The sequence below is a fragment of the Lathamus discolor genome, chromosome 5 (genome assembly GCF_037157495.1).
Source record: "Lathamus discolor isolate bLatDis1 chromosome 5, bLatDis1.hap1, whole genome shotgun sequence".
In the NCBI taxonomy this organism is placed as follows: Eukaryota; Metazoa; Chordata; class Aves; order Psittaciformes; family Psittacidae; genus Lathamus; species Lathamus discolor.
Genome location: NC_088888.1, coordinates 77,552,093 through 77,577,583, shown reverse-complemented (window position 1 = coordinate 77,577,583; position 25,491 = coordinate 77,552,093). Strand labels below are relative to the sequence as shown.

At 38.3% G+C, this 25,491-nt stretch overlaps 1 protein-coding gene across 1 annotated transcript in view; it reads left to right on the top strand.

Moving 5' to 3' along the window:
- TTK (TTK protein kinase) overlaps positions 1–20,829 on the top strand; it is a 30,435-nt gene extending 9,606 nt beyond the window's left edge. The window contains exons 5-23 of the mRNA XM_065681380.1: positions 2,665–2,771; positions 4,666–4,809; positions 5,096–5,204; positions 5,296–5,371; positions 5,455–5,549; positions 6,360–6,459; positions 6,891–7,020; positions 7,463–7,644; positions 7,769–7,905; positions 9,377–9,503; positions 10,206–10,298; positions 12,474–12,631; positions 12,719–12,870; positions 14,076–14,200; positions 14,517–14,597; positions 16,326–16,502; positions 17,152–17,242; positions 17,478–17,575; positions 18,282–20,829. Coding sequence (XP_065537452.1) covers positions 2,665–2,771; positions 4,666–4,809; positions 5,096–5,204; positions 5,296–5,371; positions 5,455–5,549; positions 6,360–6,459; positions 6,891–7,020; positions 7,463–7,644; positions 7,769–7,905; positions 9,377–9,503; positions 10,206–10,298; positions 12,474–12,631; positions 12,719–12,870; positions 14,076–14,200; positions 14,517–14,597; positions 16,326–16,502; positions 17,152–17,242; positions 17,478–17,575; positions 18,282–18,371 — 2,272 coding nt within the window. The 3' untranslated portion in view covers positions 18,372–20,829. The remainder of the gene's footprint in view (positions 1–2,664; positions 2,772–4,665; positions 4,810–5,095; positions 5,205–5,295; positions 5,372–5,454; positions 5,550–6,359; positions 6,460–6,890; positions 7,021–7,462; positions 7,645–7,768; positions 7,906–9,376; positions 9,504–10,205; positions 10,299–12,473; positions 12,632–12,718; positions 12,871–14,075; positions 14,201–14,516; positions 14,598–16,325; positions 16,503–17,151; positions 17,243–17,477; positions 17,576–18,281) is intronic.
- The last annotated feature ends 4,662 nt before the right edge of the window (positions 20,830–25,491 follow it).

The following is a 25,491-nucleotide window of genomic DNA, read 5'->3' as shown; positions in this document are numbered from 1 at the left end:
AATGTCTCGGAACATCATTCAGTAATTCCATGCTTATAAAATTAGTGTTGGTTGTGGTCATTTATTGCTTTATTCAGTCCAAGTTTGAACAGTGTGGGTTGTTCAGACATTTTCAGACATAATTTCAGACAGGGTTATAACTTGATTCTTTGGTAAGGAGTTCTTTTGTCACTTGAAATATTACAGCAAGTATTTTGATGAAGAGCTGTGTTTTAACTTGCAGCAGTCCTTAATAATTATGGTTGAGCAGATGATCTTCCAGTGAATATAGCTAGTCTTTCTTACATGTGTAACACCAGAACATGAAATTGTTTTTGACTTACCAAGTCTAAAAAAGAACAGCAGTGTTGCATGTCTGTAGCTTTTGGAGGTTAATGTTATTCAGTGAGTAGTTAGTTGGATCTTCTGTGTTTGGCATATTTACTTATTACTTGTAACTTTCTTGGTGTTTGAGTTTTCCCTAGTGTTTCATACTTGCCTTCTCTGTGTCTGTTTGTCTAGTACTATCTGTCTCTGCCCAATTTTAGCTTCTGTTAAAGTCCTCTCATCTCATGAGTTCTTAGGGTGCTTCCAATTTTTTTTTTCTTTCTTAAACTATTGCAAGTAGAGTAACACTTTGATACATAGGTGCTCTCATGATACTTGCTTTGGTGGGAAAAGTGCTTTTCATTAGAGTTGTTTGTTCTCTGAAATATTTCACTGAACAGAAAAAACAAGTCAGTGTCACAGACCTTCAGAAGCAGACAATGGCTTGAGATTTTAGTGTCTATTGGCATCAACACTGTTTTCTTCAGATCAAAGCTGGATTATTCCATTCTTTGCATTGGACCTATATTGTTCTGGTATCTTCTCTAGTTGCAGTCTGATTCTGCCAAAACCTCTTGATTCAGTAGGATACTGAATTTGTTTAAAGAACTGTTAAATATACTGTGAAATGGGTGAAGGTGAACAATCATCTGCATCTGTGTTTATCTGTATTGCATATTAACCATGCCAGGCCTGTTTTCATGTAATGCTTCTGGCTGTAGCACAGTGCCACCAAGTGTGTGGCACTTGATGCCTGTTGCTAACATTTAGGTCTTGTCTACATATTGCTATCCAAGTTATTGCTGCTATATACTGGAACTTTATTTTTTAACCTGCTTTTTGAAAGTGAATGTAATTAATGTTACAGCTTAATTGCTATTACTCTGACTTGCCTGCAGATGGATTCTTTTGTGCCTGTCCTATTGGTTTGGATGATCAGAGCTGTGTGTGTTAAAATTACTGGAGTTCAGTAACATGCCTAAACTGAGGCTTTTGTTGTTGTTAATTCCACAGAATTCTACTGGAAACACACTCTCTTTAGCCTTGTATTGTATTTCTCCTGTGGTTTTTTTTGTTTAAGCTGTTGTATAAATTTTTCACTGTCCCCACTTCTGTGCAATGCCTTTGCTTGCCTGTTGAACCAGGGTGGAATTCTGGAAGAAATTAATTTAATTTATTTCTTGATTGTGGATTTTACTAATAAGTGTTAATTTTTTTTCTTTGTATTAAAAGGGGGAAGGGAGTCCAATGAAACAATGTTAATCTGTTATTTCATAATGGTATGGATCTAGGCCTTTTGTATCTTAGCTAGTATTTACATAAGCTGCAGATCCTCTAGAATATTTAAATGTTGTACTGTGATGCAGGCATCTCAGTTGTCCTACTGTGCCAGCTATAGCTGAATGCAAAACTAGAGTTTAATTTAGTAAAACTATTAAATGTGAAGTACCTTGTCTGGATTTTGTGGCACAATCTCTGTTTTTTAAGTATACCGTGTTTGCCACTGCTGCTTCTGGTGTGTCTGCAGAAAACAGGCTCAAATTCACCTTTGTTAACAAATTTTAATAAGACTGTTACCTAAGAGTATGGGGAAAAAGGGTATGAATTCTGTACATCTTCTAAGGAGTCAGTGTTCCCATAGAACTCTATCAAGGATTAGCTGTTGGGTGAATGCCTATGTACTAGTTTTCTATAGGTATGGTAGTATAGATGTACCAACAAACATCTTCCTTCAGTGACCTCCATCTCTGCTAAGGGAATCTGACAGTTTGGGTGCAGCTACAGAAGCTCTTTTCAGTGTAGAAAAGTTTATAACTCTTAGCAAAATTTTGGAGTTCAGCATTGGTTTATTATAATGGATTGGAAACTGTGACCATATTGCTGCAGGATATAACTAAGTGTATATAATGCTTCTTCTGACTGATGTGATACATTTTTCCACACTTCCTGTATCTAAAGTTATCTCCTCCCTGTTCTTCTGTCTTGCAACCTCCTTAGTATAGGAGTGGATGCATCTAGAAGACCAGAGTTTTTGCTCTGGATGGTGTCAGCATGTAGCCTGGAAGGGCTACAGGTGGATGTTCTGAAGAAAAATATCCAAGTGTTTTGCAGACCAAGTTATGACGCTTAATCTTCCGGTTGAGCACATTCTGGGTTTGGAAAAGTATCTTTCAGTGGTCAATTTAAGACTCCTTGCTTATTTGTACTTTACTGATGGCTCTAAGGAAGAGTTAAAACTTCAGTTATAGATGGATTGCTTTTCCAGAATTACCTAAAACCATCACCCAGCATGTGGAACTTTATCCTTCTTACTCAGGCTCTCTGCCTTGTATAACTATTGATGTGCTGTCTTTACAGTCTTCAAGATCCAGAGGAGGCACGGGACCAATTTCATCTGGCCAAACTGAACTGCAAGAAATTTGCTTTTGTGCATGTGGCTTTTGCACAGTTTGAGCTATCGCAAGGTGTGTAGATAAACTTATTTGGTGATGGTGTTCTGGGGTTTGTTGTTTTAAAGTTCTGAACTGTTAAATAGTTTGCAAGGAAACAGGTTTTGAATCAGGAAAGAAAAATCTGGATTTTTTTTTCTTTTTTTGATTGAAGTTTAGCAGTAATATGTTTTTAAGCACAGTTCTTGGTAGTTTTTCTTTCTAGAGATAAGATGAAAATTAGTGATTTCTTTTTCGTCTTTGATCTCGTGGTGGAAGTATGTGTAAGGCTCTTGCTGCATTGAAAAATGATGCTCAAATTTGGGTGGTAATTTCCCTTTATATACTTTCTGTGTGCTTGTGGAAAGTTTGTCTCATTGCAAAGAATCTTCTGTGTTGGGTGTGTTGGTTTTCTTTTTTGTTTTGTTTTGTTTGGCTGTTTGTTTTTTTGTAATTAAACTAAAATGTGCTGTAATTTGGTCCAGTTAAATTTTTCCATCAGCTACTCGGGTAGCAATTGGATTTTGATTGATTCTTCTGTTTCCTATTCCATTGTTGAGCATTCATGTTGGGACAGTGGAGATGGTTCGTATCTTCTTTGCTTCATAAATGTTGTGGACTGACTGACAGTGTCATTGCTGCCATGTTCCAGTTGGGGGGCAGTTTGTCAGTATTTAAAATAGAATGATAGTCTTTGCCGTATAGTGCCATACAATGTTTTAGGCGAGCCATTCTAATATGAGAGTGATGTCTCTTAAAAATTCTGGTTTCCTTCTTTTTTTTTTCCATTGTCTTGTTCCTTGGTATACTGGATCTGGTTTGGGTGGGATTAATTTTCTTACGTGATGCTGTGTTTTAGACTGTGACTACAACAGTGTTGATAACACACCAGTGTTTTAACTGTTGCTGAACAGTGCTTACACAGTGTCAAGGATTTCTGTTTCTTGCTTGGCCTCTTCTCTTCTTGAAGGCTGGGCATCGGCAAGAGGCTGGCAGGGGATGCAGCTGGGACAGAAGGGGTATTTCATACCATATAGCATCATGCTTAGCAATAAAAAACTGCTAGGGGATAGCCTTTCCTCAGCAGCAGATGCTTGGAGACTGGCTGGGCATTGGCCTGTTAGTAGGAGGTGATAAATGATTGGTTTTGTACCACTTGTTCTTTTCTTTCTTTTTCCTTCTCTTATTGAACTTTGAGGTTTTTTCCTTTGCTCTTCCAGTTCCCTATCTAGACTATTCTAGATTGAGTTATGCTCTAATATATCTAGAACAACAGGTCTTAAATACTTTGGTCCATTAGTCTATGAAGCTCACCTGGGCTTGTATCACTTTTCTCCTATTGTGTGTAGGGGATGTGGCTGTGGTCCTTGGTAGCAGGGTTGTGCTACCTACCCACAGGATCATACTTTTGGGTGTTGTCTTTGTCTTCCTTCCATGGGTGATTTGAGCAGTGATCTTATTTTGAGGTTTTTGTCGTTTTTCTTCATGGTTTTTGTCAGTATCATGCAAGCTGTTGCATACTGTCTGAGAAATTATCCCCAAAATTAACTATGATAAATAATTAAAGGAGATTAAACTTCTGTTTAATCTGTAGTCTGTTCTACACTATGTGAATATATCTATGTACTATATGTATTATATATGCATCATATACTATGTTCTACACTACGTGAATCCATCTGACTCAATATTGTGTTTACTTTGGTTTTTTTTATAGGTAAACCCACTACCAATGGAAAATAGACTTTTGGTCCAGTACTTTTTTTAACTGTATTTTAGGATACAATTTCGATGTTCAAAGTGTCTCATGAAGCAGAGCCATTTTATTAAAACCAGTAACTAGATGCTCATTTGCCTTTTTGGGCTTTCCATTACAGACTTTAATCTTTTTTTTTATTTCCTTGATTTGTAACTGTTCCTTACTGCTTAGGAAATGCGAAGAAGTGTAAGCAGCTCCTTCAGAAAGCTGTAGAGTGCTCTGCTGTTCCCCTAGAAATGTTGGAAACTGCTCTACAAAACTTTGATTCACAAAAAAAGCAGTTGCTTTCAGATGAGGAGAAAGAGAACATAGCAGGTAATTGCAGTTACTGAAGATGTGTTGGTTGAGTTTATGCATGTTTTAATTCTGGATTGGAAAAAGTCTTTCTAATGTTTATCTGTTCTAGATAACTCATAATCTGCTATTGTCTAATAAGCAGACATTTGTCTCTCTCAATCTTACTCCTTCAGTTCTTGTTTCCATTTTCAATGCAGTAACCTGTAGCTTGTAAGAGCCGTAGGGTTGTTTTTTTTCCTTTTTTCTTTTGAAGTAAATACAATCTGTGGAATTACCTGAATAATCCTAACTATTTTACCTATAGTATCAAGCACACAAGAGTCTGGACTTCAGAGCACATTTGGAAATCACAGAAGCATAAAAAGGAACGATTGCGGTGAAAATTCTTCTATTGTTACCAGACTTTTGCTTGGGTAATGGCTTGATTTCTTAACTTTTAATTTCTCAAAACATCATTTAAACCAAAACTAAACAATGTTGTGTTTTCTTTTTTCTTGCCTTCAGGGAGGAAAAATCACAGGAACTTGATGCTCTAGTTAATTACCACAATCCATTAAGACTACTAAACAAATCTAACCAGGTAAAACATGTATCATTTTGTTTCAAAATCTTAAACTTATCAAGTTCTGCTTTACAGAATTGATAACTTTCAATTTCTCCTAGATCTGCCCCTTTGGGAGGGTTCCTGTTAAACTAGTAAGTGATGATGGTGATGATGTGAAGACAGATATCCCACTTACAGCTAGTGTTACGAAGAGGTATGGTTGCTGGGTTTACTACAGCACAAAAGATTGTAATACTCATTTTCAACAGTGTTTTTATTGGACAGTGGAAATGTAAGATGTTAAAATTGATTTAAATATTAACAACAAGGTCTTGTAATATCAAAAAGATTTTTAAATGCTCATTTTTAGCATAAATCGCATGGTAACAATTACATTAAGAAAGTGGTTGTACTTGTTTTATTGTGAAGTAACTGTTCAGCGTGGAAGAATCTGCCAATTAAAATAGCACTTTGCTACATGTTACCTGACTGTAACAGTGCCTGAAAGTAAACAGGAGAGCTTTTTCCCCCCCAGTCAATCCTGTTATGCTGACTTTCTTCCTCTCTTATTGCTGTGTGATTAAATTCATGCTGAAATAGGAACTCGTGGGAGAAGAGTGTAGCCGAAGGGTAAACCCTGCATACTCAAACTCTCAGAAGTTAGCTAAAGCACGATATTTCAAATATCTGAAAGTAGTTTATTAAGGTATTTTGCATAATAGTATTCTTCTGTCAGGATATAAAAATACTACACTATTGGGGTTTAGGATCCTAGCCCATAGCTTATTACTGTTTTCTATGGAAGACAACCAATTCTGTTACTTCATAGAATGATGTTGTCAGTGCTACAAGGGTTTGTTTTTTGTATTTTCTCAGATGGCTGTCAGAGTATATCTGCCTTTCTGTATATCTGGAAGTTGTAGCCAAAAGTCTTTGTACAACTGCCTTTTTAATCTGGTTCACAAAAGGTGATCACTACATTATATGTTGGCATGCAATGTAATTAAGAGTGGTTTTTCAACAGGCAAATATCAGGCTCCAGGCTTACAGCCTTCGTTGCACCTTTTCCACTATCAGAACCAAAATCTAGTGGGGGTGATTCATATGACCTGAGAGACTTGCAGGTAACTCAAATCTTATTTTAAAATAGGTATAAAGAAATCCACCTGACTTTCCTATGATATTGGAAAATAAAATAACACCTTTTTTTTGTTTTCCCCCCAATTCACGTGAAAATTCTACCCTATTTCTATTGTTAAGTAATCCGTTGTGAATAGAAACGTTGTAGCTTTTATGGTTGAAAACTGTTATGCATAATAAAGTCAAGAATAAAAAGCACTTAGCTCTTTATTATAGAAACTTTATGGTGGAATTTCAGAATGTTGATGGATTTAAAAATAGTATCCGTAATACCTGTTTGTTTATCCTGAACTGTTTTCTGAAGCGTATTTGCTTTGTGATCCATCAGTTGTTAATTACCACAAGGAAATGTCTTTTGGACACTGTGCTTAAGGTCACCTTTGATTAGTTTTAGATGCTTTTTTGTTTTCTTTAGTCCTTAAACAAACAAACAAAAATATCTTTACATTTGCAGATGTTGGATGAGAGCAGCTCAGAAACAGCTACCAATTCAACTGTTACTCTCAAAGCCAAAAATGGTACAAATCCTGCAGTGAAAAAAGAAGGTAACTATTAATATGTGATGTTCTTGTAGTTCTTATAGATTGCCCATGATTTCAGAAAATGGGCTTAAAATTGGAAGTATATCCCAGGATGCTGTAGTGCAAATTATGAATATAATCTTGATTCTGTGTGTTGAAGGCAGTAATTGTCTCTGTTACAGTTGCAGTAGTATCCTAAGATTTTTCTACTAGTATCCTAAAATTTTCCTAAGAAAGTTGCCATGTTACTACACTGAACTGAATGTGAATCCTGAAGATTACATTAATGCCTTTTAATGCATGATTCCAGTAAGTCAGTGGTGTTCGTTTATTCTGGAAAAATGAGGTAAAAGTCTTCTAGAGACTGTGGGAGAAATCTGCTAGAAGCTTTCGAGTACTAAATATCAAGTCTTATTAATAATCTGGGTTGTTTTGTTTTTGGGTTTTTTTTTTTCCCTTCTTTCAGAAAATGAACTCCAGCATCTGGAGTTGAAGATACCAGAGCTAAGGAGTCTGGAAAGTCAACAGCAGCAATCTAGTTCTGGTGAAAGCTATATAAAGCAGTTGGATCAGATTAGATTAAACTGTGTTAACAGCAGAAAAAAATGGTCAAGTCAAGAAGTGACACAGAAAAGCCTCTATGGAGAGGTAAATTAACAGGGATATGTAGTGGTTTTTTAGCTGCAGTAGCCTTCGCATGTTGAAAAAATTATTTCTTTGTTCTGAATTGTAGCTTCTTGTGTAGAATAATATCATGCTTTGCCCACTGTAGGGAAAACAGTCAAGCCTTGAACAATCTGGTCATCCTGTTTCAAAAGGATTATCACCGCCAGATGCTGTTACTAAGAAAAGTGATCCATTACATGTTTGTGGAACACCAAGCACCAGATACAGCGATTATATGGACTGGTAAGATACTTCTTTGAGCTGCACACTCATGAACGGTAGTCAATCCTTGGTAAGACTTTAGCAGTTTTTATAACAGGGCTTAAGTTTCTCTTTAGATAGCAAATGATTTCTGAGTGTTTCCAATGATTGATATCAAATGCCTGACTTTAAAATTCAGATTGCATTTAAGGAACTTTGCCTTGCCTATCAGCTTTTCAGCATTTGGAAGTATACCATCAAATCATTAAATCCTTATTAGAGCATTTACCTCTTTAATACCTGCTATGCGACCCTGTCTTTTGGATGCCTTGTTTTCTTGAGGCTGACAGGCTTGATAACTGCATATCAGTCTAGTTCACACGATGCAAGTGTTTGTGGCCTTAAAAAAACAAGCATAAGGAGTCTAGGTGCTTGCGGAATTGAGCACTCAAGTTAGGAAATGCTAGCATCTGTTTATCTGTGTAATCAGAAATTGGGCATATACCCCTGTGTATGCATTGATGAATCCTCCTAATTATATGATTAGTTACTATTTTGTCTCTGGGATGAATCACATAGGTAATGAGTAACTGTTCCTGTTGGTATGACCTCTGTAGCTCTGGAATTTAGAATATATGTAGTGAATAAAGCACATCATCTCATAGTGGAACTTGATAAAAGTAGTGCTTGAATAGATTCTATTCTTGCTTCTTTCAAACTTTTGGTAATACAAATGCACAGCACATGGTTAATATGCACAATTGTTTAGTGCTTTTGTGTTCAGTGAGAACATTGCTTTTGACTTTTTTTCCAAAGTTCATGATTTTATTTTCTACAGAAAAAGTCCTAGGCATATGAATTCTTTTCCAGTTCTGCTCTTATCATCACTTTATGTACATACTGTGGCTGGGGGAAAATGTATTTGGTAACATAATGTACAGTAAATACATCAAGGGAACAAATAAAAAAAAAATAAAGGATTTCTTGCAGTCTTTAATTTTCTTAAATACATGATGTTTCTGCTCATATACAGCATAGCTGCAGCTCTCAAAAATGCCTCTCATGATTGCCTCAAAGTTGTTTGTCACAATATGCTCACTTAAAATTCTTCACTTAAAAAGGTTGAGTAAAGAACAGTAAGCTGAAGAAAATCAACTGTGGTGCAAACTATCTTACGGTCTTCTAGTTATATGGTGCTTTCACTTTCCAGTTTGTGGGGAATATCCCTATATCCACCTGGTATCTGGATATTTAATAATAAAGTCACTAATATTTAATTAGTGACTATGTTAAGAAAAAATTCCCAAGTATATTATAGTTGAAGTGTACGTCTAAAGGCCTTCTAAGTGAAGAAGTTGAAGTGGTCTTAATGCTGATTATTGAATCTAGCAGAGGCTTAAATTTTTGCTAGTCAAATAGGGTTTTAACTTTTAAGGAGCACTGTAGCTTTAAACTTTGTTAGAATAACTTAAAAATACAACTAAATGCACACACTGGTCATAATTTCTTTTAGTTTCAGAACGCCAGTTGTAAAGAACAACTTTCTACCAGGATGTCAAATTTCTACTCCCTACAGCCAGCTCCCATATTTCCTACCACACACTCCAGCAACTCCATTTCAAAACCAAGTTGGTTTGCAGGTAACAATTTTAGGCTGTCTTCTGCCATTTTTAAGTACATGTTCTTGTTGGAGACTCCTATAGGTTAGTTGAGTCTGAGGGAAGTAAACAATGAAGAAGGAACGTAACTCTTCATTTTAATGCATTTGTAGTGGCCTGAGATCATGTAAAATTGGTTACCTTAGATGGGTTGTACATTCAGGTAGACAGACTTTTGGGGATAGGTTTAAAGTTTGTGGCTGTTCTACAGCTTGGTGTAGCAGGTGTGGGCAATACAGACTATTTCAGTTTCACAGCAGTAAAGTTAGCTAGTTAGTAGCTAACTTCAAATAAAATAGTAGGTGCAGTACGGCTCTAAGTATGCTGTGATTGAAAGTCTCTTAGATAACCCAGGTATGATAGTTTCCAACACTACTTACAAAAAGGGAGGTGTCTCTAATAAACTGAGAAGTCTTCTTAAAGAAGACCCTTTTCTTGACTTCCAGTGTGAAAAGCACTGGTATCTTTATATAAGTTCAATAATGTTAGATGCCAAGTGATGGTTGTTATACAAATACTTTAAGCTATGATGATATTTAGCTTTCAATTAGAGTTTAGCCCTTATATACTTTATCTTGCTCAGAAAGACCAAGTCAACTTATTAACTTAAAAAGCAGAGCTCTACCAAGTCCTGCTGCATGTATACCAATAGTTATTTTCTTACTTCTTTCTGTATTTACATAGGTTCCAGCTTCTGTATCTTCACATGAATGTCTTGCCATCAAAGGAAAAGTTTATACAATATTAAAGCAAATAGGTAGTGGAGGCTCAAGTAAGGTAAGATGATTTTCTATCCTTTTACAATCACTCATACATTTACATAGTAGTAGTTGTATTGTAAGCATACATGTTAAAGTCATCTAAAAAGTGCCTAGTACCAACATGTACAAAGTGTTTTACCCAGAGAACCTAGACTTTTTTTAAAATACTGTGCTTAGACTTTTTCCCTCATGGATGCAGAAGAAACATAGCGCACAGATTAGATTTGGTGCAATGCAGTTTTATGTGAGCCTTCAGATAGCCTGCAATAAGAAATGAATTAGTGTATTATTTTGAAAACTATTCTTCAATCATTACAGGATGTTAAGCACAGTACTGTTCACTTTAGTGGAGAACTAAAGTAAATCCAGGGAGTAGATAAAGGGGGTGGTATTGAAGTAAAGGATGAACAGTGAACAAAACTCTGAACAGATGTGGTCAGAACACTGAATGGAAGCTACAGATCTGGGAAAAAGGGATCACCCAACTGTAAAGAGCATTTTAAAACATTTCACTTAAAAACATTCACTTAAAATGGTGGGAGCCCACTTCCTTTTGTTTTCTGCATGAAGGCCTGAAGGTAGATGGGTTGAATATAATTTCTGTGGTAATTTGAGTGAATATTAAAATTCCTAATAAAATTGTTTTTTCTAAGATGTGCTGCATTATTACTGTACATCTTAATTTGAGATGCTGTTGTTTAGGGTGGTGTGATTACATGTTGGGAAATACATGATTTGTAAGGTTGATTTTCCTGGTCTGGAGAGACCATCCTGTATTACTTCTGTAACTTGTTTGGGAAGTGGAGTGTAAGTGTAACTGAAGTGGTGAGTGAGTTGCTTTTTGTAAAGAAATTTGAGGTCATAGGAGCTTGGGTAATAGTTTTGGCAAAATCTCATGTTCAGAAGAGAGAATTGTAACAAAAAAACAACACAGTTTTATGTGACTTAAATTTCTCTTCTGTCTCCTTCTGTCTCCCACACTTCTGCTTCACCTATTGCTTTTGTCTGTGAAGACTGTATTACTAACAACATGCATAGCCTAAGGATTTCTGTAAGGGAAATTTGACATGTGCATGCATGGATTAATCCTCACTAACTGCCTATGTAGTGCTTAATCTGCAGTACATGGAAAAATCCAGCTGCCTTCCATTCATTCACTAAGTGGGTGACCCTATCACTGAAGGATATGAAATCAGCTAAAAGGACTTGCCCCTTGTCAACCCATGTTGACTGTGCCTGATGATTGCACTGTCCTTTAAAAGCCTTTCAAGAGTACCCAGTATGATCTTTGTAGTTTTGCAAAGAACTGAAGTTAGGCTAACAGGTGTGTGGTTTCCTGTTTCTTCCCTCATGCCCTTCTTGTAAATTGGATTAACATGGGCTCCAGTCAGTGGAGACCTCCGGGAAGAAAAGCTTCCTGTGTTGGCAGCGTACAACTGTAGAATGAGGCAGGATGGAGGGGGGCCTCTGCATATCAGTTAGTCCAGTGGTCTTCTTAAAGCAAGGCCAAAATAGAGCAGGTTGCTTGTGGCCTTTTGTAGTTGAGTTTTGAGCATTGCCAAGGATGGAGATGCCACAGTCTCTGTGGATGACCTGTTCACCTGTTTGTCTATGTGATAGTGAAAAATTTCCTGATATCTAATTTAAGTTTTCCTTGACGTTAGCTATGCCTGTTGCCTCTCATAATGCATTGGTTCAAGGGGAATCTGTCTTTTACATATGAGTCTTTTGTGTAGCTGGAGGCAGCAATAAGATTCCCTCTAGCCTTCTCATCTTAAGACTGAACAGACCCAGTGCCCTCAGCCTGTAATGTTCTGTGGTCTAACATCAGTCATCTTTGGTGTGATGAAATGGATGTGCAGTGGCAGGTCAAATCGTTAGCTTGTGGGAGGTGTTATTTTGCGTTCTTTATCTTAGGAACGTTTCAGACTTGTGATCAAATACACCTAGTGTAATATATATAATATGTTACCAAGATGGTTTCTGATAGAGGGCTGTTTGTTGTAACTGGTGGCCTCTTTGTTAATTTTTTCCTTATACTGCCTTGTTTGAACTTCTTTGTAAATTTAGCATTGCTTCCTCATTTTGAAAAGGTAGACTTTTCTTTGAAATTCTGGCTATGGTGAGGTAAAGTACCATAGTGAATCAGAACTAGGACTGAATGAAGCTATTAACTGATATTGTTTTGCAGGTGTTTCAAGTACTGAATGAAAATAAGCAGCTGTTTGCTGTCAAGTATGTGAATCTAGAGGAAGCTGATCAACAGACAGTTGAGAGCTATAAGAATGAAATTGCTCATTTGAGTAAACTGCAGCAACACAGTGATAAGATTATCCGTCTTTATGGCTAGTGAGTAAACAATTTTATTAAACTTGTATCTTTTTATGTAAAGAAGTTGCCTTAAATTTTACTGTAAGTATATTTATTTATTTTCAGTGAAATTACTGATCATCATATCTACATGGTAATGGAGTGTGGAAATATTGATCTCAATAGCTGGCTCAAAAAGAAGAAAAAAATTGATCCATTGGAACGAAAGAGCTATTGGAAAAATATGCTGGAAGCTGTTCACACAATCCATGAATATGGTATTAAATAATTATAGGTATTTGTATGGGTTACAACAGAGATGTGATTAAATTTTGGAGGTGCCACTGCTTTAATTTCGGTGTAACCTTGGTGATCTTCAAAGATGGGTATTGTCTTATGGAAAATTTTCAGTGAGACAAGTAAATCTTGATGCAGAGGTAGACTGATTTTGCAAACTTAAAGGGATCTCAAGGTATTAGCATTGTATAATGCTTTCCATTTCCTTGCAATAGCCAGAAAATAATTCTTTCTGTATTAGACTACATTGTATGCTCTAAACACTGCTTGTTCTCTATTAAATTTCAGCCACTCATCCTCTCCAGAAAGCTATCATTAATGTCAAAGTTTCGTATTTAGCTCTGTTGTCTTTGACACTTTATCAGCTTTTTCTCACAGTTCTTCAGATCTTCCTTTCTTCTTTACCTGTGTAATTGAAGTGCATGCATATGTATTGTTTGGCTTGTAATATAAAGGAGAGCAGATTTGGATCCTTTTCCTACTTAAGAAAACAAGTGAAGAGACCTGCGCATACAGCAGAGAACATCACCTTGTTACAGCACGAGAACACTGGAACATTCAATAATACAGAAAGATAGCTAAAACACAGGCTACATGCTATTGTGGTGTGTCCTTGAAGCAAACAGTTTTGCAAAATATAAAGATGCATTGGTTTGATTATATGGGTAATAACCAAAATTCATAATAAATCATGTAAGTAGGGTGTTCGAGAGGTCAGTCGTGTAATCCTCAGTGAATGGTACCTTCGAGATAAGGAAGGAGAAAATACCTGACTAAGCAATGTAATTCTTTTAAGTACCTGCTTAGCTGATTATTGAAGAGAAACCTACAGGAGTGGATAAACCATTGAATTGCTCCAGAATAGCAGTTCAGGATGGCAGTGTACATATACAGCCTGTCCCTATCGGAGAGAAACTATGCAACTTAAGTCTCTTGGAGTTATTTTGGGGTTCCTGCAGATCTGAATAAGTAATTCAACCTATAAACTCATGGAGGTCTTAACTGTTTAAAAAGAATGGAAACACGTATGAAATTTGCAAAGAATAACTTATTTTTGACCTGGTAAAACTGATCAGCGCCTTGTTTCTATGCAAGTTCCCCATAGGGAACTGAGCAATAAAAAAACTCACTGTGGTAACTTGGACTAACAACCTGGGTTGACTTTCAACTTTTCTTTTTTATACAGGTATTATTCACAGTGATCTGAAACCAGCAAACTTTCTAATAGTTGATGGGATGTTAAAGCTGATTGACTTTGGCATTGCAAACCAAATGCAGCCAGATGTGACGAGCATCATTAAAGATTCTCAGGTGAAATACTTCTAGAAAATCCAATGTAGACTTCTCTGTAGTGTGCATACTGCTATACTACTTGCTGATTTATGTTAATGCAGTAACTTCAAGGAATGCTGAATGCTTATGCTGAATGGTTTTTATATATGTATATAAATATTCATATATATGAATTTTTACATGTTTTAATCTAAAAGAATTACAGTGGCCTTCAGCCTTACTGGAAGCAAATTTTCAGGATGCTTTTCAGTTCTTTGGGACAAAAATATTAACTTTTTATTGAGTTAATTTAAGTGCATGCTTTACTTGAATATTTTTGCATTTTTATGCCTAGGTTGGCACAATGAATTATATGCCACCTGAAGCAATAAAAGATATGTCTTCCTACGGAGAAAATGGGAAATCTCGATCTAAGGTAACACATGATCTTTTTTTCTTTCCTATTCCCTTTCTCTTAAGAAGAAAGTGATTCAGCCATATATTTTAGGACTTAGTTTTCTCAAAATCTTCCACTGAAACCAGAAAAAGAAGATCCATTGTGCCACGATGATAGGCAGAGAGTGAAGGCTAAGTTTATTCCTCTCTCTACCTAAAAGCATTTTACAGACAGTGTTTAGAAAATTAAGTGCTGAATTAATCAGTAAAATTGTAAGCAAAACATAGTCATACTTTCAAAGTCTTTTAACTGAAAGGCAGGTTTTGGAAGAAATGTGTGCTACCTGATAAGGTCTTTTGAAAGATGATGCAATGAAGGCTGCATGAAGATCTCCTAGCAGCCTTCCAGTATCTGAAGGGGGGCTATAGGGGTGCTGGGGAGGGACTATTCATTAGGGACTGTAGTGACAGGACACGGGGTAACAAGTTAAAACTTAAACAGGGGAATTTTGGATATAAGGAAGAAGCTCTTTACTGTGAGGGTGGTGAGGCACTGGAATAGGTTGCCGAAGGAAGTTGTGAATGCTCCATCCCTGGTGGTGTTCAAGGCCAGGTTGGACAGAGCCTTGGGTGGGATGGTTTAGTGTGAGGTGTCCCTGCCCATGGCAGGGGGGTTGGAACTAGATGATCTTGAGGTCCTTTCCAACCCTAACTGTTCCATGATTCTATGAAGTCTAGTGTTTTAGGGGGAAACATGTATGAGTTCTGGGTATCCTATTTTTCTGTGCTACAGAGTACTGTGTATTGTAGAATTTCTTATAATGTCACCAGGGCAATGGAATGTGAATGATGAGGAAAGTACTGAAGGAAAGCAATTTCACATTGGAAGTCAAACTTCAGTTTAGGGGGGTACACAGTTTTATGGAAAAGTATTTTAAAAATATCTTATGTATGTGCATATGCACACTCAAAGAGTGTGACTTTCTAACAGTTAAATGGAAGTATTATTATGTAGTGAATCGCTATCTTGTCTTTCTAAATACAAAATAGAGTGTTTTATAGATGGATTTCTTTTGTTAAGGATGAGACTTTTTTTTTGGCCTTTTTTACACTTTTAAAAATTGCGTGCCAAGTGCAGGCTTGTTCTGGAGCTCAGCTGATGTAAGCAGAAATCAACCTAACCATTATGCTCCCTGTGTGCCTCTTTCCCCACCTCCCTCTTCACAGCTCCCTCAACCTTATGTGCTTTTTCTTAATGTGCTTCAGCTTCAATAGAAGAAGCGGAAAGTCCTTCTGTCACGCATAGCACAGGGGTGGTGGCTGAAATATGGATCTGAATCCATTAAACTCAGAGGAACTGAACTCTGGCTTCCCATTTCAGGGGCATAGCTGACATATCTCACAGGTTTCTGAATGCTTTTGTTTGTATTTACTCATAAATCTGAAATTCGAATCCTGCTGTTAACAACTAATCATGAATTTTAAGTTCAAGTAAAGTGATTTTTCAAAGATGAAAAAAATAGGTTTCTTACAGAATATTAGTGAATGAACACACATCACTCTTTTAGTAGATAATGGCATACTGTCTTAGTGATTTTTGTGTGATAGTTACCAAGATCTGTTATGTTTAACATACAGGGTTAAGTGAAATGACTGTGTAATTGTATGATAGATTAACTGAAGGGACAGTTCCTTAAGCGAGAACTAATCTTTTTTGGTTTTGCTTTCTTTTTTGTTTGTTTGGTTTTGTTTGTTGTTGCTATATTAGATAAGTCCCAAAAGTGATGTGTGGTCATTGGGATGCATTTTGTACTGTATGACATATGGAAGGACTCCATTTCAACGTATAACAAATCCAATGAATAAAATGCATGCTATCGTTGATCCTAGTTATGAAATAGAATTTCCAGATATTGCTGAGAAGGATCTTCAAGATGTGCTAAAGGTAACTGGCCCTTAAGATTAAATTTGTGTCAAATAATGGCAATTTTTTTTAAAGCATATTTTCATAAACTGAGTTATGCTTGAGAATCTTCTTTCACAATTAAATGCTCACTGCTACGTGTACTGACAGGCCTTGTTCCAAAAGGATTAAGCTAGAGCTGCTTCATATAGCTTCCATGGTAAAAGTTTGGCTTAACTCCCTTGTCTGAACAACATGAAGTAAATAGAGTAGCTTTTGTACTGATCATCCCTTTCCCTCACCCTGCATATCTGTCTGCTTTTAAAACTTGGTTCATGCTTTTACTCAAGCCCTTACTGTGTTGCTTAGCAGATAATAAACTGAAATCCCTAAAAACTTATTCCCTTAACTCTCAGATCTGTGTCTTTTGTCATTTGGAATAAAAGGATATTGTAAGTTCTGGTCTTCACCTACTCTGACATTGTTGCTTGAGTAAAACAGGAATCTAAGCTTTAGAATAAAGATAATTGCGAATGGAGGCAATTAGGTTAATTTGGGTCCTTGAGTATGAATTTTAGCAGTAAGTAGTTCTGACGTGCATCTACATGGTCCTTTAGAGATACTCACTGTTAATTCATAGGAAAACCCTTAATTTATAGGCAAAGCATCTTCCTCTTTTTTTCATTTGCAGCGCTGTTTAATAAGAAACCCTAAACAAAGAATATCTGTTTCGGAGCTGCTGGTACATCCCTACGTTCAAATTCAAAGTCACTGTCAAACAGGTACATCTATATTCAAGTATGCTTTTATTAAATAGTACTTATAATTCTGTTTAAGAAAACAAAATGCTTTATTCTTACATGCACTTACCACCTGTTGGGGTAACAGTCTATTTTGTTTGCCTGTGTGTGTTTCAGAAAAATACTCAGTATTTAAACTTTTAAGGCTCTTACAAACTGCCCTGGTAATTTATACATAGTTGTGTACAGCTTTAACATAACTGTAAATTAATTGCAGGTGCTCCAAATGCAAAAGGAACAACAGAGGAAATGAAACGTATCCTTGGCCAGCTTGTTGGCTTGAATTCTCCCAACTCCATTTCTAGAGCTGCTAGGGTAAGTAAATTGTTTGCGTTTTGTGTGAGACTATGTGTTCGTGCAAAGGTTAGGAGGATATTTGATAGTGAAAGCTGAAAGAATACATCCATCAGAGCTTTAACTACAGCTGGAAAAAAATTGCACTTGTAGTGCTTTTGATTACAAGCATGCAGAATCTCTACATCCTTCTGAATGGGAAGGGTTGAAAGGTTGATGGTAATCTTGATTTATTATTTTTTTCTTTCTTTTCCACCTCCTACTACATCTGTGTTGCTTTATTTCCAAGTCCCCCACTGCTCTAGCATCTCCTTGCTAAAACAGTCCTTACTGTGCTTTTAAGCTGCCGGAAGCTCTAGTAGGTCTTCTAAATTAAGAACTGTTATTATGTAGAAATGATCTAGTGTGCAGGCTTTTGGACTGCAACTGTTCCTGCTTCCTGGAAGTCGCTGAATTGTTAGCACATTGCTATGTGTAGATTAGTCCCTGTATGTTTAGGTATTCCAGCCTCTGCTTACTGCCTGAAAGAAAAGCATAGTAACTTTTTACCAGCTTGGTTCTTCCCACCTAAGTTGTCTTAAGTATGTATATATTTTCTGATCTGACAGAAATTTTAGTAGGGGGCTGGAATATTTCAATACGTGGTGACTTATTTCAAGTGGCAATGATTGTTATAAAGATACAGTTTGAATGCATATGTGATACAACTGTTTTGATTAACTTTCAGACTTTATATGAACAGTGCAACAGTGGTAAAAGTCTCGATGTATCAGCATTTGCAAAACATGGGAATCAAAAATCATGGACCACAAAATGATGTACTACTCTTCAAGATGCAATGGAGATGTCTGGTCTGTTCAGCAGATATTTTGTGCTGCTAGCTTTTAAAAGGACACTCAGCATAAAGTTCACATTTTTAAATGTTCTTTGTGTCTTCTGGTAATGCTTGCAGATCATTACAAAGAATTTGAGTGAATGCTTTTTCACTGTGGGCTGTTTCACTCTTTTCATGCCACAGTGAAAATTACTAGTTGGTGATTATGGTCTTTGTTACTTCCAAAGCACAACAGTATTTGGAATACAAAAACTTGTATGAGAATCTTCAAGCTCATATCCCACTGAAGCTAAAACAAAGAAGTTTGTAAAATGCCAACTGGTGTACCTGAAAAAAAAAAAAATGCAAATGTGTTTTGACATATCTCCTGTGGTATGAATGCAGGTATTATGCTCTTCTGTCCTTTGCCAACAAATGTCTGTTTATATGGGGTCAGTTACAATGCTGATATAAACATGTAAATGTCATCTAGTTCTTGAGGTGTTCCTGTGGTTAAATGACATGGTGGAATTGCTGTTCTGAAGCTATATGAATCAAATGGCTTTTGTTCTATTAAAACTGCTGCTAAAAATCCAGTATGCTTTTCAGACTTCAAAATAATAGAAAACCCATCAAGATTCATGGTGGTCAGAGATCACTAATTTGGATTTTTAAAAGCACTAAGTACTCTTTAAAATGTACCAAACAGTAGGACTGGTTTTTATGTGATTGTTGGTGGGTTGATTGGGCTTTTTTTTAAGAGTTAAATTTCCAGTGCAAGTATAAGAATTCTAAATTTACCTAACTCAAAGATGTTAAAATATCCAGTAGCTTGAAATTGGGGAACAAAATCCCTTGCCTTCAGTTTTATGACAGCCACCATGCTGCCCTTTGCCTTCTAAAATGTGGAGTGCTCTCTATTGATCAAGCATTTTGAATAGTCTGCCTATCATTCATATAGCCCTGCTTATAAAGAGCCCAACTTCATTATTAAAGTGTCTCTTTCATTGTTTATCTATGTCAGTTAAGAGTATGACATACTCCTTGATCAGTGATGGCAAAAGCTGGTCAGCACAAGGGAAACTTTCCTTGACAATTTCTGCCTCTTGGATTACTCAGGTCATGTTACCTTACCTTCAGATGAACACTGAAATATTTTAAGTCTTTGTGATAGCTTCTGTATTTTGTGTTTAAGTTTGGATAACTCCAGTTAGGAAAAGATGTCGTAATGTAATGCTTCACAGTGACTGAAGTTGAGGGAAGTTTGTCTTTTTAGTATAAGCATGTATTTAAATAGTCACTTCCCCTTTCTGAGTAATTTTTTTCTTTCAGACTTTCTGGATTAACAGATGTATTTTTTTTTTTCTCCATTTTGTTCTTAATGTCGGGTTTCACTGATGTGTTACTGCCAGTTGTTTTCTGTACCTTTTGTTTCCGTGACTCGTGAAAGATTGAGGCTCAAAAATCTGAGTGGCTTGGTGCCACTGGTTACCTGTGAACCTGAAACTGGGACAGTACTGCAAGATCTCCATAAGGCCTCTGAGTAAGGGATGTAGTCCAGTTTACTCTGCCAGGTTTTGCTACCTGACATTATGCATTCAAGCACTGGAGTGCCAGTCAAGTGCCTGGAAATTTTTTCTGCCTCTGCAGTGGAGGTGCATGTTCCATAGCACATATGTCATCCCTATGCCATCTGGAAGGTCAACTTTGAGCATCACAAAACACTGGGTAGTTGTGGTTGATGTTCTGAGCATGTGAATATTGTTCTTGAAAGCTTTCTTTTTGACCCTGTGAAAGGTGAATTCACACTGCCTTTGGCATGTGTATTAGCAGGGCTGAGATACTTCTATCTTTGCTTTGTCTAGGTAAGCTTGTCTTACACCCAGAGTAATAAGCATATTGTACCGCATGCTCTAGTCTACTTTCCGTTAGTGTTTATAAGGGATCACACATTACTGACAACTTTAAAAGATAGGTATATTCCAGGCATTTTCTTTATCTCAACATCAATATTTGGGAAAAGACTTTATTTCTGTGTTCTTGTTATCTTTCCTGTCATTGGTTTATCTTTTTTTTTTTTTTAACTTGACTGCCCCATAAGAACTGAAGAATGAGAGAAGAATAGTACACACTTTGATGTCAAATGATGAAAGAAACTTGGAACTGTTGTGTTCTTTCCCAAACTTTTGCTTTGATTTTTAAATAAAGACTTCAGAGCATGCTAATGTTAATAAAAGCACCCCTTGCTAGGTGGGGAAACGTTGTTCTCAATTATCTCATTCAAAGCAGCAAAATAACTCTTCAAATAATAAAGAGTTCTTTAATGAAGAACAGTATTTGTGTAATTTTATCAGGCCTCTGCTTAATGTCTGTGATTAAAAACCCCTTAAGCCCTCTCCGCCTTCAATTGCCAGGTATGACGATCCTGCTGTGACAGAGCTGCTGCGTGTATAAGTGTTAACTACTCCAGGGTGTGGTGTTCCCGTGGCTGTGCAACATGGACCCTCTTTGTTTCAGGTTAGCAGTGATTCTTGGGGTTACACAGGGATAGCGATTAGGGATGGGAACTGCTCCTGCTATCTGCTCTTCTCACCCTGTCATGGGAGGAGAAAAACTGAAGAAAAACTATTGCTGTTACGCACCTTTCATTCTACACAGTTTGCTACTACAGAGACTACTTATAGTGTGGGAACTGAAACACTACCTCTGGCTTCCCCTGGAGGGAGGCGAGAGGTGAAATATCAGCCTATTCAGAAGATCTTTACTCTGCAGAAACACCTTTTTGTAAAGTGTTAACTGAAATACACTTGTGAGGTGGGCTGATGCCAGCCTTATGAAGTTCAACCACAACAAGTACAAGGTCCTACACCTGGGTCAGAGCAATCCCAGGCATAGCTACAGGTTGGGCAGAGAGGAGGTTCAGAGGGGCCCTGCAGAGAAGGACTTGGGGGTGCTGGCCGATGAGAAAATGAACATGAACTGGCTTCAGTGTGCACTTGCAGCCCAGCAAGCCAACCGTATCCTGGGCTGCATCAAAAGGAGCGTGACCAGCAGGTCGAAGGAGGTGATCCTGCCCCTCTACTCTGCTCTTGTGAGGCCTCACGTGGAGTATTGTGTGCAGTTCTGGTGTCCTCAACATAAAAAGGACATGGAACTGTTGGAACAAGTCCAGAGGAGGGCCACGAGGATGATCAGGGGACTGGAGCACCTCCTGTATGAAGACAGGCTGAGGAAGTTGGGGCTGTTCAGCCTGGAGAAGAGAAGGCTGTGTGGAGACATCATAGCCGCCTTCCAGTATCTGAAGGGGGCCTATAGGGATGCTGGGGAGGGAGTCTTCATCAGGGACTGTAGTGACAGGACAAGGGGTAATGGGTTAAAACTTAAACAGGGGATGTTTAGATTGGATATAAGGAAGAAGTTCTTTACTGTTAAGGTGGTGAGACACTGGAATGGGTTTCCCAAGGAAGCTGAGAATGCTCCATCCCTGGCAGTGTTCAAGGCCAGGCTGGACAGAGCCTTGAGTGGGATTGTTTAGTGTGAGGTGTCCCTGCCCATGGCAGGGGGGTTGGAACTAGATGATCTTGAGGTCCTTTCCAACCCTAACTATTCTGAGATTCTTTGATTATATAAATGTTTCTTCATTACTCATCTATAAATTACAGATCTTGAGATATTTCTGCATAATTATTATGATGCTATAATTGTTAATTTTCACCACTTTTTTTTTTTGTGGTTAGTGTGGAACATGCAGAGAAGCAGTGCTGCATGCCTTGGGTTTTTCCTGTTGGAGTATAAGGTTTATCAACCCTTTCTCTGATTCCATTGTTGCTAGAGAACCCATGGGAAATAGAGCTGACATGAGAGGGAGCTTATGAAAGAGGACTGGGGCTGATGAGAGGCAGTGGGTTGTTATCAGTCATCCATTTGTAAATAGAAACTTTCCATTGCAAATGGGAAATTGATTTATACTCCTTCCCTGCCTCAGTGATGTGCTACAGGATGATACTTATTCTGGCAGCTGCTGCTTAGCAGCCCTCAGTCTGTTAGTACTGGGTTTTTTCCTTTACAGGCAACCCATGACCCTTTTCAAAGTACAGGACAGCTATGCATGAGTAGCTTTAAAGGTCAGAAAATGCATATTAAATGTTGGTTAACAGAGGTTGCTGCCTGCTTTGTTGAGATGACAAAAAGTCCATCCTCCATTACTGTCACCCTCAAGGCCACAGCTCAGGACATTGTCTATGTAAATGGGGAGAGAAGATGTCTAATTAAATTACAGGATGTCTGCTGTGGTCACTGTAACTGGATACATGTATAGTATAGTGCTGTATCAGCTATTACTGAGATACCACAACTGCATCAAGAGTGGAAAGGTAAATGAGAACACATCAGTAAGTTACCTGTTTGAAATGGGATTGGAAACTTGCACCTTAAAATCTAATACTGTCATCCAGAAAGCCTTTAATTGGCAGCTAACACTAAGAAAAGCTGAACTGCAGAGTGGTGGCTTTTATTATTGGATGGATATAGCATTACTCTGAATAGCTGTATGTATAATTGGAATTCAAAGACTTAAGTTTAACATTTGGAGGCTCTGGTGTTATAGTCTGTCCTGGTGTACCAACATCCAGAACTGAGTTCTGGGCAAATGCAAGAGGAGCCTGATCTCTTGTCTAATTCCCTGCTTTCAGGAGGCTTGTCCGAGGAGCAATGCAGTTCTGCCCCCATGGCCCTGCAAAAGTCAGACTCCTGTTTATCATTTGGCTTTCTTGGAGGCAGCCTAAGCTCCTGCTGCTGAACAAGTAGCTGGGTGGCAAGGGAACCATAGAATGGTTTAGTCATCTCATCTAACCTCCCTGTCATGGCAGAGACATCTTCCACTGGATTAGGTTGCTCAAAGCCCTGTGCAACCTGCCCTTAAACACTACTGGGAACGGAGCATCCACAGCTTCTCTGGGCAGTGCCTCGCCACCCTCACGCTAAAGAACTACTTCATTTTATCTAATTTATATCTGCCCTCTTCTATTTTAAAGCCATTCCTCCTTGCCATGTCACTACATACCTGTGTAAAAAGTTCCTCTTCAGATCTCTTGTATCCCCCCTTTAGGTACTGGAAGGCTGCTCTGAAGTGTCTCTAGAGCCTTCCTTCTCCAGGCTGAACAACTCCAGTGCTCTCAGCCTGTATTCATAGGAAAGGTGCTCCATCCAGCCTTCTGATCATGGTGAAATCCTCAACAGTAGAGGGGGTATAGCAGGGTGTGAGTCTGAAGGTAAGTGGTTAAATTGTCATTCCCTTCTGGTCCCTCCTGTGGGTTTCTGTTCTTTAAGCACCTGGTGATGGTTTCCTGCCAAACAGGTAACTAATTGGGAGTGGTGATAACCATCGAATTCAAAAATTAAACAGTTGAACTAAACTTGAGTTTTAGTCCACCTTAGTCAGTTTGCTCCTGAGCTCCTGAGCAAGGATGGCAGGCTAAGGTGCCAGCTTAAGGTGGCAAGAGCTGAAAGCTATTTGCTGCTTCCATCCTGTTTACACTCCTACTGCCTTGCTGCTCCCTCAGCAAGGGTAAAACAAATACTTTTTAGTTATATTTCTGTCTTGGACACTGTTATGACTAAGGCACAACCTGTTCCTTTTGAGTGTAACCTGCTAATTCAAAACTCTTCCCTGCCTGCTTGGTGCGTGTATCGCCTCCCAACTCGGTTATCTGTGCCCGCCTGGCAGGAGGGCAAAGTCTGTCAGTGAATTTGCAGAGTATGTATGCCCTTGTTTGCTCAGTGCTCCACATAAGAGAGAAATCCTCTTGCAAGATAAAGGCTTTAAAGAATGGAGCAGGCACTGTAGGGTGATTCCTTGTAGGATATGGAGGTGTGCACCTGTATAGAAACAGGAGTCTTTATACAGCCTCCTTTCTCAACTCATGGGAGTTGCTGAAATGAAACCTGCGATAAAAATCTGACTTCTCACCTCATTCCTCCCTTGGCAGCTGGAACATCCTCAGCTAAACAGTGATGCAATGCCAAGATGCCAGCTCTAATCAGATGAATTACTAAAATCCGAGCGCCTTTGCAATGAGAGAGATGACTAATTTAATGAGTAGTGGTGCCACTGTTTTGAACCTTTAATAAACACAAGGAAAAGGTTAAAGCATCAGCCCATTGGTCTTGATTCTTACAGTACTGTAAAGAGCTGTGGCTTGTTTCTGTACCCACTTACTGTGCACATTATGTGGTAAGTAAGTGCAAGTAAACTTTGGATACTTGCCTGTTACATGCTTTGTCTGCTTACCCAGTTATTTTCCTGGTTTACATAGCTGTTGAAAACCAATTAAAAATACAATTAAGTATATTTAAGGAAACATGAATTAGGTTCTTGGCATTTACACTTGCTTCCCGTGTGGTCTTGGAGAGGATAGCTTAGGTTGGAAAGGACCTTTAAGGTAGAACTCAACCATTAACCTAAGACTGCCAAGTGAAGGGTGAAATATTCCTTCGAGTTTTTGTTCTTTACATTCCTTGTCTGCTTACAGTCTGGCAGAAACCCGTTTTGTACCACGAGTCTGTACTAAGCTTGTTGCATTTGGAGACTCTGGGGCATGGAGGTCTTTATGCTGCTATTGCAGTGGCATCAAGCTCCGATATATTAAAACGGGTATATGATTCCTCATCCACGTGGTGTTTGGGTGTTCATACGATGGGGGCCTGATTTACAGAATCACAGTTCTGTGCAGCAGAAGGCAGAGATGTCCCCCCGTGGTGGCTGAGGGGTGCGGAGCAGGGACTCCTAAGCCCTTCCCTCCACTAGGAAGCACTGACCAAACCCTGCCCCTCAGGCAGAGGAAGACCTGCAGCCTACGTGTTTCACCCCGCTGATGCATGTGCTAGCCATTGCACTATAATGCAAAGCACAGCTTCCGTGGCCACCTCTGCTATGTGCAATTCGGACACATTTAGTGGCCTGGGCCCTTCAAGGGACTCAGCTGCTGAGACGGCTTCCAGATTCATGATGATCTGGGTGAGAGGCAGCCAGGTGCTCGTTTCTGACAAGCCGGTGATGCCTGTTGGCACAGGCAGTGGTGGCACTGTAGTGCATCAGTGAGTTACAGGTGAAAGTGACCACAGA